The 16,390-nt window shown below is 39.6% G+C and overlaps 1 protein-coding gene across 6 annotated transcripts in view; it reads left to right on the forward strand.

Moving 5' to 3' along the window:
• The window catches only part of KLHL32 (kelch like family member 32), a 114,141-nt gene that overhangs the window by 88,294 nt on the left and 9,457 nt on the right, over window positions 1-16,390 (forward strand). For 4 of the 6 annotated variants that reach the window (XM_017739671.1, XM_008637729.2, XM_008637730.2 and 1 more), the window contains one exon: window positions 7,386-8,112. In XM_017739671.1, the coding sequence (XP_017595160.1) occupies window positions 7,386-8,112 (727 nt within the window). Of the gene's footprint in view, window positions 1-7,385; window positions 8,139-16,390 lie in introns of those variants that run through there. The other 2 variants (XR_001863765.1, XM_017739673.1) reach the window with 2 other exon arrangements.

Here is a 16,390-nt window from a genome sequence, read left to right on the forward strand (position 1 = left end):
GTAAAGAGGGTGGGGAATGGCACAGCTTTATTTTCACAGGCTTCATGCATATGCCTTCGCTTGGTGCCTTGTAAATGTGGTCTTAGTCATTGTATTGCAACTTTTTGGGTTAGAAAGTCTCCCTTCAGGGTTCAGGGGCAAAAGGCATTTCATTGCTGATTCATAGATTATTAATATTTACTGTGTTCAGATTGAGAGAATCATATGCATAATTTTGTAGTTGTTTGGCTCAAGGTGCAAAAGAAATGCAAATACCTCATAATTTTGATTGTTCCACATGCAGCTCATTAGAGTCTTATTTTTATGCACATTTTAAATTCAAAATAAAAAGAAGAAAAAGATTTCTATCTTTAAAGCTCTCTTGCATCTAGGCTCAAGACACTAATTCTCCATGATGTCCACAACTGTAAGATAGTACCTGATTGATAAAATTGCAGAGTGAGTCTGGAGGCTGTGCTGAGTGGTTACTAACGTCTAAAAGTATTCATGTGTAACTCATGGCTTTGAAAAATTGTGTGCATACGGTTTTTTGTGTGGTGGGGTTCTTTTTCCTCAGCAACAATTCTTACATTTTTCTTCCTAAATAGGTGATACAGACCAATTTAGTTCATCCTACTTAAAATGCTTAAATGAATATCCTAAACCCTTGGGTTTTGTCCTTTATAGCCTCTAGAGAGAGAGGGGAGGACTAAGACCCTTTAGAGACCCAAATTCAGGCCCTTTGGAAATCCATCTTCATTTTAGATTAGGGGAAGTTCCTCTGTAGCCCTCAGTGGACTTTGTTTCAGAGCTTCAGTAAATGTCCTGGTTTACCCATGCATTCTGCTCCTGTACTTGAAATGTGAAGAGCCAGAGTGTTGCTGACAATTGCCACCTGAAATGTGGTTTTGAGACAGGAGGTCCCAGTCTGGAATACCTCAGGCTTGCTGAGTTAGATAAAATCCAACAAAAGACAAAATTATGTGCGAGTTTACAGCCAAAATATATATTTCTAGTGTTTCAAAGACCAAACAAGTAAATTTCAAGTTTTGCTTTTTGAAGTTCCCTTGGTGGTGCTTTAAGGTGATTGCTGTAGTAACTGTGTTTCTTGCACAACTCTTCTTGGCATCAAAAATCAATAGGATCAGTCTATAAGCACTGTCCAATATGCTAAGGATACAAAGATATTAATGTGATATTTTTCTTTTCTGGCCAAAAATTTTTGCTTCTGGTAAGGAACAGAAGAACTGTTCAGGTGAGATTTGTAGTTCTTTCCCTTCCCCTCATATATATCATCATCAGATTGTCATGCACAAATTGGGTCTCAGTCCAGGAAAATACATCTTTCCACAATTAAAATTTTGTTTTCTCTTAGAATTTACTAGGTTGTTATAATTAGGATTTCCATTTGTTTTAATAAGACAGTGTGAATTCATTGCTTTAAAATCTTAGAAAATTTGTTTCTTTCTATTAGTTGTTGCTAAAATAAACAAAATGAAAAAAACCCAACACTTCAACCCTCTAATTTTTTCCACTGCTGTCACTTTTGGACTTCATCTCATTTACTAGACACCTTGGATGATATAAAGTAGCATATTTGCTACTGGTCCACTGGGCTACAACATGAATGCATCAACTAAGGAGCAGACCAAGATGACTTTTAATAGAGTTCCTGTGGCCCCTCACACAGAGCCCAGGCTTAGAAAAGTTTTTTCTTTCTTGGAGCTCTGTCAACAGAAACTTTCCCTGCTGCTGGCTTTGTGACTTAGAGTAGTTTCTAAGTGAACCTGAGTCTAATAAATATGAGTATGTCAAGCTTTTTGCACTCATGAAGTAGCTTGGCTTTTCTGATTAGAAAACTTGGTGTGATGTCAAGTGAAGGTTTGGCACGTTTCCCAGCAGAGTGGCTGGAGAAGGATTGCAGGGGATGCTGAACAGGCAAGGCACAGGCGTGATGGGCTCTCTTGCTCCCTGGGATAGCTGGCAGCCCAAAGGACCAGGTAACTACTTCTTGCAGGGTTATCTTCAACAGGAGTGAAATTCCTAGTTCAGCTTTAACCTCCTCTGCCTCTGTGGCCTCTCCGGCTGCGGGATGTGCGTGGTGTGTACACCATTAACAGCAGGGAGGGAAGAACTGCGCTCCAAGCCTGTGTGACTTGGACTGTTGAAGCACTGTGCTGGAAGCAGAAGCAGGTGTTGGAAACACAATGAAATCGCTATCCAACATGCAGATGTACTTTGATGTGTGCTCCAACTGTGCCACGACATATTTTTCCATCTCTTTTCTGCTGTTTTGAGAATGAACTCCATTGCTAAATCACATTATGTGACCTTGGAGAAGAAAGATCCTTTGGGTTAAGGCATTAGAATAAGAGAATTTATCTGGTTTGAAAATCCTGTCCTTCTGAGGGTCTACTTTTGTCATTTACTTAGTTTAGAAGATGAATATGGCAAAATATATTATTTATTAAAGTTGATATAGGCACTAGGCTGTAGCTTCCTTTACTCACACACTCATACATTAAAATTAATAGAAAAGAAGCTTCTAGCAGTTTAAACAGAATTTGCCTATATGGCAGAAGGAGTAGGAGTCTTTCCTTATTTTTGTAAATTATTTAGCACTGATACAAATATTTTAAACCCCAAAATTGTGGATGCTCTTTTTTCTTTTTTGCTTGCTTGTTAGCATTTTAAACACAGCTGTGATTTCAAGTGCTACTGGTATTTCCTTAGAGAAGCCAGAATATCTTTTCTTGCAGCATCATAAAGTGTATAATGGCTTTGAGTTTATTTTGCCAATACTGATTATAGTTGCTAATTGTTACTGCCAGAGAGGCAAAAACATAGACACTATAGTCAGTGTATAGATGGGGTGGATTTTGCGATTTTTATGTAGGCACCAGGTTTTTCGGTCTAGATTAAACAAAACCTGAATAAAGGTGTTGGAAATCGTATTGATAGATATACAGATGTTTGCTGGTCTTGTACATGGAAGTTTCTGTCTGCCGTATGTTGGTGAGAGTTATATTTGCCTCCTTTGCACTGGAGGAAAGTTAGAACTGTGTTAACATCCATCAGTGGCTACTTCTACTATAACTGAAAGACTTGTTTGAGAATTCAGTTTTCTTTCTTTTGAACTTTTTCAGCCTTCCAATAGCTGCCAAATCATCCAGTGACTAGAGTATCTGTTCACCCACACCCAATTTTCTTCCATGCCTCCATAGTGTGAGACACCATGTTCTGCTAGAGAACATGGTAACAATGTGCTGCAAAACCAGTGTAGAAATCTAAGGCTCAGTTTGTGAGTGTTCCTGAAACCAGATGACCTGTTCCACAGCCTTGTGTCACAATTTAGGAGTTGGTCCTGTATTCTGTAAATAGGCATATAGATACCTACATTTGTAGGTTAAATTCCTAGCACTTACTTTTAAGTAGTGACCCAAAATGAATTTTAAAATGGAGTAACAGTTATTGTCACAAATAGCAAGACAAGGAGATAAAAACATTATAGCTTTTAGCTCTTACGGCCTTTTTTCTGCCTTGGGGTGTCACAGACTAGGTGTGGGTCATGTGGAGCACTGTAGTCAAATTGTGTTCAAACAGTAGCATGAGTTGATTTGGAGAGGAGCTTCTAAACAAATTGTGATTCACAGACCTCAGTTGCTTCCCCAAGACTCAGTGAAGCTTCTCTGCATTCTGTCAAATGCCTACAGACCATCCAGGTGGCATGCAGGGTTCTTAGTCCTGCTTTCTAAACTCATACAGTAAAATGCTCTCCTCCACTGCAAATTGACCTCAGACATGGAGTCTCGTAAGAGCCAGTAGCAAACTACACAAGAGACAGCCTGGGATTCACCTTGTCCCCCCATTGCTGTTGCAGCTGCTTGTCAGAGGGGAAAGGTGGAAGTAACGTAGGCCAAAGGTACCTTGAGGTGCAGCATGTAGAGAATCCCAAGCAGGTTGCAATCAGCTTAATTTGGAAAGATTCAAAGGTTTACATAAAAAAGATTCAGGACAGATGAGTGGGGATAAAATAGTGTGGAATGGGTAGAGAAGATTTTAGTTCAAGACCCAGAATACACTGTACATCTCATGAGTGCCAACAGAGTCTTTGTATCATTTCGCAGCTATCACTGTAGTGGTTTAGAAATTCTGTGACTTTAGAGAAAAGTTAAACATTATTGGTTTCAGTGAAACATTTTTTTACAACTCCAGTACTATTCTCAGTACAGACCTAACTCAGTATGAACCAAGCTGCATATGCCAAACTTCCTACAGTAGAGAAAATGTATTGTAATGGAGATGTCCATGTCTTCTGTGCAGATCATCACACATCCCATATCCAGAAATGAATGCAGGTACCATGTCTTTGACGTTATGAATGTATGTGTTGTTGCTTGTGTGTTTATACAGTATTTATTGGGGGACCAAGAGGAGGACAATAAAGGAAAGCAGATGGATGAAGTTCTAAGATATTAATAAGGCATTAATATTAATCTTCCTCTAAAAGTCTTGTGGTTACCAAGTCCTAGTTTACATTAGTGCCTGTCTTTTACAGAGTCTATAATGTCTGTCACTGTAGCCCAAGTGATACCTCTGTGATGCCATTAGAGATGTGAGCAAGGGCATGAATTTATAGTTCCAAAAGTAACCAGTCTGTTGGATGCAAGTGCTAACAGATAAGAACTAAGTTTTGGTAAATTCTTCTATCTCAATATAGCAACCCACAAATCATTCAGTTGCTATATATGCTGAAGATAGCCTGAATTTCTCTTCAATTTCAAGTGTCTGAATGATGAGTGCTAAGTGCCTTTCAGGAATCATTCACGTGGCCAAAGACACGGAATAGGAAGTTGCCTAATAAAACTCAGTAGGAGACACCTGACACATGGGTTTGATGGACTTAGAACACCTGGCTGTAAAGCTCAATGACTTCAAGTCCATGAACATTTTCAAATGTATTTGATTAATGCCTTTTTACTAGCAATTTGAAATACATATAGCTAATGCATATATTTGAAACTCAATATAGCATTTAACTGACTGAACTACTGTTGCATTTTTGATGCCCTTCATTGATTCTTTGTTTCACAGGGGATCACAAGGAAGAAAATGTGTTTCAAATTAATCTAACAAGAAGGTGGTTTTGGTTTGTCATCTTCCCTCTCTGACAGAATACAGAAGCAGTAATAAATTTAATATATCTTATATGAAAGCTATGAATAAGAGAATAATTTTCAGCTCCTTTATGTGACATTCCCAAAAATGGTACAGGGCAGTAAGATTTAACTGAAAATTTTTTTATCACGCAGCTGGTTGAAAACACCCATGCCACAAGTTCTGTGTCAAAATAATTTGAAGTATCCAGTAGAGTTTGTCCTTATCAAGAACTAGTCAATGTCTTTGAAAATGACTTGGATGAAAGAATAATAAGGGACTTATGTTTATAGAAAATCAGAAGGCGAAATGGTTTTCAAGCAGTTTTGAAAATACAATTAGGATTGAGAACATTCTTGACTGAAGCAGTGGCAGTGGCCTAAAGTAACAGTAGAGAGTTTGGTAATGACAGAGAAAGCATGACATGCTGTGAAATTTCTGGAGAAAAAAAAGAAAAAAAGAAAAAAAAAAGTGGGAATAGTACTCAGTCATAAACTTCAACATGGATCAGCAACATCGTAGTACAATGACAGTCTTACATGGTGATGTGCAAGCAAGAATGGCATAGATTATCCCAATCAAAGAGATTCTTCCAACCTATTCACTACAGCTAAAGCTATAAGAAGATTATATACAGTTTTCAAAAGCAAACATTAAGGATTTAAATACCTGCGGGATTTAATATCCTAACCCAATCCTAATCCTAACCCTAAATCTAACTAACCCTAAAACTAACTTTAAACCTAACCCTAAGTAACCCTACCTAACTAACCCTAACCCTAATTAACTAACCCTACCCCTAACTAACCCTAACTAACTAAACCTAACCCTAATTAATGCTGACCCTAAGTAACCATAACTAAATAACCCAAAAGCTAACAAACTAACCCTAACCTTAACAGTAACTAACCCTAATAAACCCTAACCCAAACCTGCTGACCCTAACTCTAATTAACTAACTCCAACACTAACCCTAACTAACTAGCCCTAACCCTAACTAACCCTAAGTAACTAACCCTAACTAACCCTAAGTAACTGACCCTAAGCCCAAATCCAACTAACCCTAACTAACTAACCCTAACCCTAAGTAACACTAACTAACTAACCCTAATTAACGATTTCAGTAACAAAGAACTGTAAGCCAAGCAACAGGGATTTAGAAAATACGACCCAAGATGCATTGAAATACCTTTTTTCATTTACTGAAGAGGACTCTCACACCAATATTAAAATGCATCTGAGGTGGAGAAGAAAAAGAAGGTTAACAAAATGCTTTTCATCCTGTATGGATGAATCACTTTCAAGGGTTGCTCTGGAAGATAAACCCAAAGGTGGAAAATGGGATGATGAGTTTAAGGGTTTAGAGCTTTTGCATGTGTAAGAGGAATATTTGTCTGAGAGATACCAGAGTATGGGAATGGTTTTCCTGAGGAAGTTTTGGTATCTTCATTACTGGATGTTTTCAAGCATAACTTATACAACAATTCTTCAAATGGTTTAGGCCCTTCTTAGCCTCTTTTTAGGACCAGTTGGGTTCAGTAAGCTTTATGTAATTTGAAAGCTATGTTTAATTTTCAATGTTGGTACTAGTTTCAATTGCTGAACAGTTTTAGAGTTTTCCTTGTTGCTTTCTGTCTGCCCCAAACTAGCAGAGACTCTTCTGTGCTTCTCTCTTCTCTGACTTAATTTTTTTGTCCCCTTACACCTTTCTCTCCTTTATGAATAAAATAAATGAGGAAGAAAAAAATATTGAAGGATTCAGTATGTACTGTTATATTTCTTCGATATTTTGTCATAAACAGGATGAAATATGAAGAGCAGAAAAGGCTTTTTTTTTTTTATCTTCTGATATTAATCTTCTTTCTAGTCTATCAGTGATCCCATAGCCCCTAACTTTTTATTATTTTTCCAGCAGCTTGGTTCAGGGATAGTATGGTCTCCAGCAACACTAACAGGTTGTACAATGAGAGTATTGCATAGCAGCTGACAATGCTGTGGAAATTGTTTAGGGGAACTGGTGCAATACAATGCTTTTGTAGATACACTGTAGGTAGAGTCTTAATAGGTATCTTTTTATGTGGACTAATAGGCTTTCACAGCTGCTTTTTAGATGGATAGATAGATACCATGACTGAGGCAAGTATATATCTGCTCTTGGAATGCAAGCAAATTTCAAGAGACCAAATTTTGACAGCACTGTACGCAAATAACGCATGTCTTGTTTTTCCCTTCCTTCCCCCCATTTTTAGCTGGCCGTGAGGTGGCTGGAACACAACTGCCGCTACCAGTACCTGGATGAACTTCTCCAGTACGTCCGCTTTGGCCTTATGGATGTGGATACACTGCATACTGTAGCTCTTACTCATCCTCTTGTCCAAGCCAGTGAAACTGCGACAGCGCTCATTAATGAGGCCTTGGCTTACCACCAGAGCGTCTATGCACAGCCAGTTTGGCAAACGGCAAGGACAAAGCCTCGCTTCCAGTCAGACACTCTTTACATTATTGGGGGCAAAAAACGAGAAGTCTGTAAGGTGAAGGAATTGCGATACTTCAATCCGGTAGACCAAGAGAACGTTCATATTGCAGGGATCGCTAACTGGAGCGAGCTGGCGCCTATGCCTGTGGGGAGGAGCCACCACTGTGTTGCTGTCATGGGAGACTTTCTTTTTGTAGCTGGTGGAGAGGCAGAGCACTCCACGGGGCGCACGTGCGCCGTGAGAACTGTCTGTCGATATGACCCCCGCACTAACTCCTGGGCGGAGATAGCTCCGATGAAGAACTGCCGGGAACACTTTGTGCTGGGAGCCGTGGACGAGTACCTCTATGCCGTAGGGGGCAGGAATGAATTGCGTCAAGTGTTGCCTACAGTTGAACGCTACTGCCCCAAGAAGAACAAGTGGACCTTTGTTCAGTCCTTTGATCGGTCGCTCTCATGCCATGCGGGATATGTGGTGGATGGTCTTCTTTGGATATCAGGTAGAAAACGTTTCACACAGTTTGAGGTACTAACAAAATACCAAAATACTGTCTTGAATTAAAGTAATAAATCTTCTTTGGTTTATATGTCATGATAACTTTTCTCTTAGGAGAGGACAAAGAACTGAAGCCTCATTAGAAGTATAGGAGCATAACGTACCTTATACATACACTCTTGGTGTTTCAGAGCTGCTGCTATCATATGTGCTATCTCCAGTTGCCATTCATAAATCACAGTGAACTGGAATGATAATGCACTTTTGGACAAATTTCCAACGATAAATTCTGTGTGCTTCCTAAAAACAAACAAAAGAAGACATTGTTTCTGTAATATGATCTGGTTCTTTTGACAGTAACAGGACCCAAGGGAATGGCCTGAAGTTGTGTCAGGGGAGGTTTAGGCTGGATATCAGGAACAGGTTCTTCACCCACAGGTTGATTGGGCACTGGAACAGGCTCCCTAGGGAAGTGGTCACAACACTAGCCTGACAGAGTTCAAGAAGCGTTTGGACAATGCTTTTAGGCACATGGTGCGATTCCTGAGCCTGTACAGGGCCTGGAGTTGGACTTTGATGATCCTTGTGGGTCCCTTCCAACTCAGAATATTGTATAATTCTATGATTCACTTATTCCTGATGATGAAACGGAAAATTAGGTGCTTGTTAGCTTGTGTTGTTCCAGGGCTTGAAGGCAGGTGTATGATTTGCTCCCACTTGCTCTTCAGGATATTGTAACAGGCCAAGATGACTTTTTTTTAAAATCATCCATGGCTCTGTCCATAACAAGTGCACAAGACAGTTTGGATGTAATCATAGCTTTATGGCACAGATAGATAAATGTATAGACCCTATAATCCTAAAATAACTTATCATTTGCAACTGAGTGTTTAGTTGTTATGTTCCACTGATGGGGGTGGGAGGACTTAGTTTCCTTCATGTTTGTAGTGACTTTTCTGGTATTAGTTATTTTAGAATACAGTCAGTGCTGTCTCCAGAAGATTTGACAGAAAAATATTCCCCCTTTACTAAGAAGTATGCCACGGAAGGTTATATAGTTATAATATTTATTAAGGAAGCTAATGAGTAAATGGGGCCAGCCCTTGAGGTAAATGTTCAGTGATTGGCATCTTCACCGTAGGTACCCTCTGGAGATTTTAATATGGTCTGGAATGCCTCTGGTGAAAAGATGGAATATGAATGGAAGATGAACTTAGCTTCTTAGGCCTTCGCTGTGCTTCTCAAAGTGTGTTGTTTAGGTTAGTGGATGTACCTTCCTGTCCCTATGGATTGAGTGCCTCATGGGAATGGATTCCCAAACACTGGCAGGGGAATTAGCAAGTATCTATTTTAATACATATACACTAAAGTAATGAATGATGACTTTGGAATTAAAAGCAGGACAGAACACAGAAAATCACCAAGATCCCTGGCAGGTTCTTTGGGTCACTTTCTTTAGTGACCGTCATTTAAGGAGTCTTCTAGAGTTTGTGTTGTGTGAATCCTTATCTGAGACCCAGTTACAGTACAGGAACAGGATTTCTGCTTTAGGCTACCAGCTGGGTGTATTCAGAGCATTATCCTGTTTATTCACTACCATTCCTGTTTTATTAGTGGAGAGGGATGTGTGTCTGTGGTGGGAACTTCAAATACATGGATGTTACTACTACTGTGCCTTGATTGCTGGGTTTTTTTCCTGTTTTGTGGTTTACATTTGTCAGTATTTATGAAGAATAGGACTTTTTAGAAAATGGTGTTAAGCATTCTCATATAAAATCATTGAATATGCACTAGAAATCCATCAGTGTGGTCTTTCCTCCAGTAAATGAAAAAAGTAATAGTTTTTGTCTTAATTTCATTTAAAAAACCTCAAACCAACAAAGCAGAACAATCAAAACTCAAGAAAGTATTTGATAGCAATTTTTAAGTCAAACATGGGTCTGGTTGAAGATTAAATTTAATCTTTCCAGATTTTCTAGGAAAAGGGAAATTATGCTGAGGATTAATTCATGTGCTTAGTTATGTAGGTGAAATGCATGCATGCCTGTGTGTTTTAAATTCCACTTGTGTTTATAAAATGATGCAGTGTGATATTGTGTTCAAGGATATGCCTCTAACAGAGCTGTAGAATCAAGCGAAGAGATAAATGGAAGCCTACTGGACGAATTCTTTAAAACTGGGCAAAACAACAAAAAATATTTTACCAGTATTGTTCCATTTATACTTGAAAATACTACCAACAGTGGAATAAAGTAGACAGGGATTTTCAGTTGTATTTTGATAGGTTCCAATAAAATGCTTAGAAGTTTTGAGTTGCTCAGTTCTGACAGGTTATTATGAAGGACAAGAACATACTTACTACACTACACTTCAGTAGTTATCGATCTGAATTTTGTACTCTCATACTGAAATCTGGCTGTTTATCGAATAGAGTTATTTTAAAAAGAAAAGTAGATGGAGATGTAATAAGTATAGCTAGCTTTCTATTATTAATTAATTGCTTAGGACTAGAATGTAGCTCATGGTACATGTACGTTCAGGGGCAGGAGAATAGTAGAGAGAGATGTTTTATTGTACCATAGTCACTGCTGGAAAATCCACTGTTCATCACTGAATATAAGACGTTAGCATAAAAGTAATTAATAATGCAGGAGGGAACCTAATTTTGAAGTATGTGGCCTAAAATTAAGTAATTAAAAAATTAGTCTGAGTTAGAAATGTTTCTGAGTTGTATCCCTGCTGCTTTTTCTGGGAAATACAGGTCATCAGCAAAGAGCTCTCAAAGTCAGTCTGCTACTACCAGCTGGCAAGGGAACCATGGAAATGTGCCCAGGTTTTTAGTGAGGGAATAAATTAAATAGTGATAATTTAAGTTTCTAGCCCTTCTATTTGTGGAGAGAGTCATCAAAGCTTGATCTGCACACTGACCATTTACTTTATCAGTGCTTCTGCTAGAGCCCCATGCCCTCTTAAAGGCTTTGCTGATCAAAAGCTGACTAGACTTAAGGGATTTCTGTTATTATTGGGATTAATTTTCAGCTTTGCTTTGCTGCTCCTTTGGGACAAATATGACAAGGATTCAAAAATAATAGAGAATAAAATCATGGCAAAGGCAGCAGGAAAGGAAAATGGACAAAACAAAACACTGTACGAGTGTACACAATGGCAATAGGAAGTGGGTGGCTGGTGTTCAGGTGACAGAGGGACTCCTAAGCTGCTACCACCTCTTCAGGGTTTTTAACCTGACAGAAGCAGATTAAAAGAGGGAGGCTTTTGCACACTGGAAATAATCAGACCCTCTGCTTAGCACAAGTGGGTTCAGCCCTTGAGTTTTCTGTGCTCCATTTTTTATATTCATGTCATTATTTATTGTTTTTCCCCCACACTCTTCATTTTATTTTCTTATTTAAAAAAAATACATGAGAGTTTATTAAAAAAATATTCTGGTTTTGACTGGGATAGAGTTAATTTTCCTTATAGCAGCTAGTCTGGGCTATGTTTTGGATTTGTGCTGGAAACAGTCCTGGTAACACAGGGATGTTTTTGTTATTGCTGAGCGGTGCTTCTACAGAGTGAAGGTGTTTTTTACTTCTCACTCCACCCCACCAGCGAGGAGGCTGGGGATGGGCAAGAATTTAGGAGGGGACACACCCAGGACAGCTGATCCCCACTGACCAAAGGGGTATTCCAGACCATATGGTGTTATGCTCAGCATATAAATGTGGGGAAAGAAGGAGGAAATGGGGGATATTCATAGTGCTGACATTTGACTTCCCAAATCATGATTATGCTTGATGGATCCCTGCTCTTCTGGAGATGGCTGAACACCTGCCTGCTCATAGGAAGCAGTGAATTAATTCCATGTTTTGCTTTGCTTGTGTGCGTGGCTTTTGCTTTGCCTGTTAAACTCCCTTTATCCCAACCCACGAATTTTCTCAGTTTTACTTTCCAATTCTCTCCCCGTCTCATGGTGGGGGAGTGAATGAGTGGCTGTGTGAGGCTGAGTTGCTGACTGGGGTTAAACCACAACAAATAAGTTCTCTGTACTGCCATTGCATGGGGCAGGTGGTTTGGAAATTTTATAAAATGGTGATTCTTCTAGGCCCCAGTTAACATCTGATGCCATGACCAATTTCACAAATGAATTCATGCCCCAATGCTTGAAAAGTGAAGTATTTCAGTGAAAGAAAAACAAAGTACACTAAACACTTTGGAGTTCAACATTACTAACAATCATTACCTATAAAAGCGGGGAAATATTTTCCATAAGAGCAAGGACTTGAACCATGCCCATTTCCCTGCATCCTCTGTGGAGCACACATGCAAATCCAGAGACCTCCTTTTCTATACATGTTAACCTTGTCCACCGGTATAGGTGTAGTGCCCCTGGGGACAGCGAGGGGCAGGGAACCTCTGCCAGGCACTCCAACTCTGGGCCATTCCTGCAGCTGCATCCTGGGATAATGACACTTCCCCTTGCCTTTGGTGCTCAAGAGATTAGCACATGAAAAGTCTTGTTTAAAACAAAGTGTTACACTGGTGTTTTGCAGAGGCCTGAGTTGTCTGACCTTAAGTGTGCCAGCTAAAATAACATCTTGACATGCACATAGAAACTCAGCTTGTTGGAAGGGGGTAAACAAGCCAACCCTGTACAGTTGCTTTGTATTTAATATAGGAGGTTTTTTTTCAAAATTCAAGATTCTTTTTGGGTTTTTAACTGTTGTTTTTTCCCTAATGGTGGAGATTTTTGACTAAGGAAATGATGCTGATAACATAGTTTGAAGAATTATGCTGAGTTTGCAAGTGATTTGGGATGAAAAGTATGACCTTACTATCAGTATGCTGTTGTGAAGTAAAGATTTTTTTTCTCAGTAAATGTCTATAAAATGCTTTTATGAAAAATAGATCTGGAATAATAGGAGTTTACAGAATCTAACCAAATAAGTTTTACAGTGTGGCTGGCACAGGATTTACTGGGAGTGGGAGGTTAACAAGTACATAAAATTGCCTTAGGGGCCCAATCTTAATCTGTATATGTTCCATATATATATACAGACTTCATTTTTACTGTATTCAAATGAATGATCTCACACCTTTCAGTGGCAGACATTATTGGCTTGATGGCATTGATTCTCCTTTGAATGTAAACATCCAGCTTTAATGATTTAAACCAACCTAGGGCTTGTGCCCCTCTTGTTTGTGGCTCTATTGCATCTGGAGTCAAAGAGCAGTAATCAGAGCTGATGCTGGCCTCTTCCAGGGAACTCCTTACCTTGGGAGAATATGCTCCAGCTCAGCTGTCCTCACTGCACCTGGGCTGGCTGCAGTCAGAGGCAGTGGGTTTGCACATTGAGGAAGGATTATCTTGTGTTTGACACACAGACACCTAAGAGAGGAGAGATTTCTGTTTTAAAATAGCAGAGCACCTTAGGGTAGATGTCATGGGTTGCTATATATTCCCAGGATTTGCTGGAAGGAGCACACATGGGAGCTCTTTGCCAACATGTAGTTTTACACGTCTCCCCGTGAACTCGGATTCCCGCACACAGCCTAGCGCTTGGGGACTGCAGAGAGAGTTGTGATATTTTCTGGGGGATTTGGATTGGATTCGATTTCTCAAGTCATATGGGGACCTTGCTAGGACACGTTATAAATATGGCTTATAAACTGTCATTTAGGAAAATGTTGAATCTACTGCCTCCTACCCTTCTCTTTTTAGAAGTGTCTGTTTTGAAGGTGTTTCTCCATGCAGTTTGTGGAGTGTCTGGGGGGACTATAACAACGCAGAATGTTTCCCAAGTGTGGGAAGGGGATGGACAAGGTGTGTTTTGGAATCCTCTAGCAATTTCCCCATGTAGAGGGGCACTGTTGCATGAGCTGGGAATTTACAGGCCTTGGAGGGCTTTAAAAAGCAACATTTACAGCCTACAAGAGAGCAAGGGACAGTAACTGTGGCAGTGTAAAAACATTGTAAGCCCATAGGTTGGAGGATGGCCTTTCCATGAGGGTGTGCTCCTGTCTGTAAGTCTTGTCCTGAGGGTGCTCCTTGCCTCCCAGGCACTGGAATCCTCAAAGCAAGCTGCTCATGTTAAAGTGGTGTAATCATGACTCTGTTTATAAAAACAGCAAATGCTGACCAAACTGTACATTTTCTGTAATTTAACCAGCCAGACATTTTTTTTCCTCTAACTGTTGGGTTACTACCACATTAGCTGTTATTGCTTGACATCAAATTTAATAGCATAGTTTGTGTTTTTAAATACTTTCTCTCGTTATGATGTCTCTCTATCCTCTCCTTTCCTCATAGAAAACACAGCAGAGAAGTTTAAGAAATTCTCTCAAAATTACCCCATTTCTTTTCTAAGAAAGTATGTATTATTTTTGGTACCATTTAAACTCTTTTTTTCCCTTCTTTTCTTATTTTTAAGAGACATATTGCTGCTCTTTTGCCCTTTCCCAGCTGTCTGGAGTATTTTTAAAAAAAATAGTTCAAGGGGACATTGCAGACTTGTTAAAGCTGAATTTTGGCAGAAAATTTTAAACTTTTGCTATAGCACTTCAAAGTTAGAAGGAACTAGAGTTTGAAAATTGATGCAGATATAAGATGGCATATTTAATGACAGATGTATCTATAGAAACCTGTTAAGATGCAGATTATCCCCCTGGGGAGGGGAGATCAAAACTGCCAATCTATAAAATATACTTGTTAGGGGAAGGCATGGAATCTATCTCTGCGAGCACTTTGATTGCAGGGGACAGTGTAGCAGCATGTGGCATCATAACCTAAGAGCAGACAAATCAGCTTGATGACTTTCAAAGCCAAGAATACTGCTGGAGGCAAGGGTACTCCAGTCTAGAAGAAATTAAAACATATAGAGACTGTTATTAATTCCAGATCTATTTTTGTGTAGTCAAATCTGTATGCAAATCCTTAGCATCTCATTTTGGCAGATTAATCTAAAAGTGAAGAGCAGTATGTGAAGGGAATGTAATGATAAAACACCAGAGATGAGCAATATTGCAGGGGAAAAGATGTAAGCTGTGTACTTGGTGTGAGTGGCTCTTTGTGAAGAGAAGCAAATAATTTTGCTTATTTGCTTATTTTATTATTTTATGAGGAAACAACACTCTTCTTTCTCTTCTTCCTTCACATCTTTCCCCCCAAATTAAGGTGTCCTTTCAGAATGGAAATGTATGACCCAGCACTGTGTTTTGAATGTGTCTCCTGTAGTTTAACATTCTGGAGCTAATAATCCAAATAACTATGTTTTTTATTTTTCAAAATACTAATCTGATGTCTCATTTTAGACATTATGCTGGGAGAGAAAATAACGGTATGTAACAAAAAAAATCAAACTACAAAAGAGATATTAGGAAAGAAATTTTTTTGCGTGTGGCTGATGACCACTAGGAATATGAAGGCTGCACAACAGTGTAGAGGCAAATTAAAGATTGTGAGATCAGACACAAGAGCAGTCATAGCTTTCCAGTGCCTATTCTTGTGTGTGCACTTCACATGTGCTGTGATGGGCAGGGTGTGGTATAGTGTGATAGAAACAGTTTGGAAAGACTACATCTCATCCCAGCTATCTCTTAGCCTGTGAGCATCTCTGAGCTGGAAGTTTGTGCTGCCCTCCCTGGGTAGGTGCCCAGTACAGGCTGTTGCTTGCAGAGATGCACCCAAGTAACAGCATCATTTCTCCCTGCTGCTGCAGCTGAAGAAAAGAGTCTAAAATAGAGACATTTGTAATTTCTGCTATCGATTCTTGGCCCCACTCAAGTTATTTGGAGTGATCAGAGGGTACTTCTATGTCAGCAAGCAGCTCAGCCTGGTAGGAGCAGATCAGCAGGTAAAACCTTGGCGCCGAGTTCTCTATGTTTACTCCATGTTCCCGTCACATTTTTTGCTTTGGACTAGGTTTGTTCTGGTCCTCTGGCTCAAATGTTCCCAGTACTCAGATGGTACAAAGTCAAAAGACCAGTTATTGTTTCATACCCTTATGCTGCCATTAGGAAGTGGAGCACAGCTGGTGCACATCTGGAGCAGAGCTCCTGGTTTAACTTGAGTGCACACCAGTCCCAACCTACAGCCTAAAATGACATGGGGGAAGTGGCAGAGTTGCTTCAAAATCATGGTATGCCTCTGAACCAAAATGCTTCCCTCGGCATAGCTGGAGGCTGGCAAAATGAGGATTCCCCAGCACAGAGCTTGGGGATAAAAGGGAAAAAACCAACCCAGCAATCTTAGTGGGACTGGGCCATAGCTCAGCCAGCAGGCATGT

The sequence above is a fragment of the Corvus brachyrhynchos genome, unplaced genomic scaffold (assembly GCF_000691975.1).
Source record: "Corvus brachyrhynchos isolate BGI_N302 unplaced genomic scaffold, ASM69197v1 scaffold14, whole genome shotgun sequence".
Taxonomy (NCBI): domain Eukaryota; kingdom Metazoa; phylum Chordata; class Aves; order Passeriformes; family Corvidae; genus Corvus; species Corvus brachyrhynchos.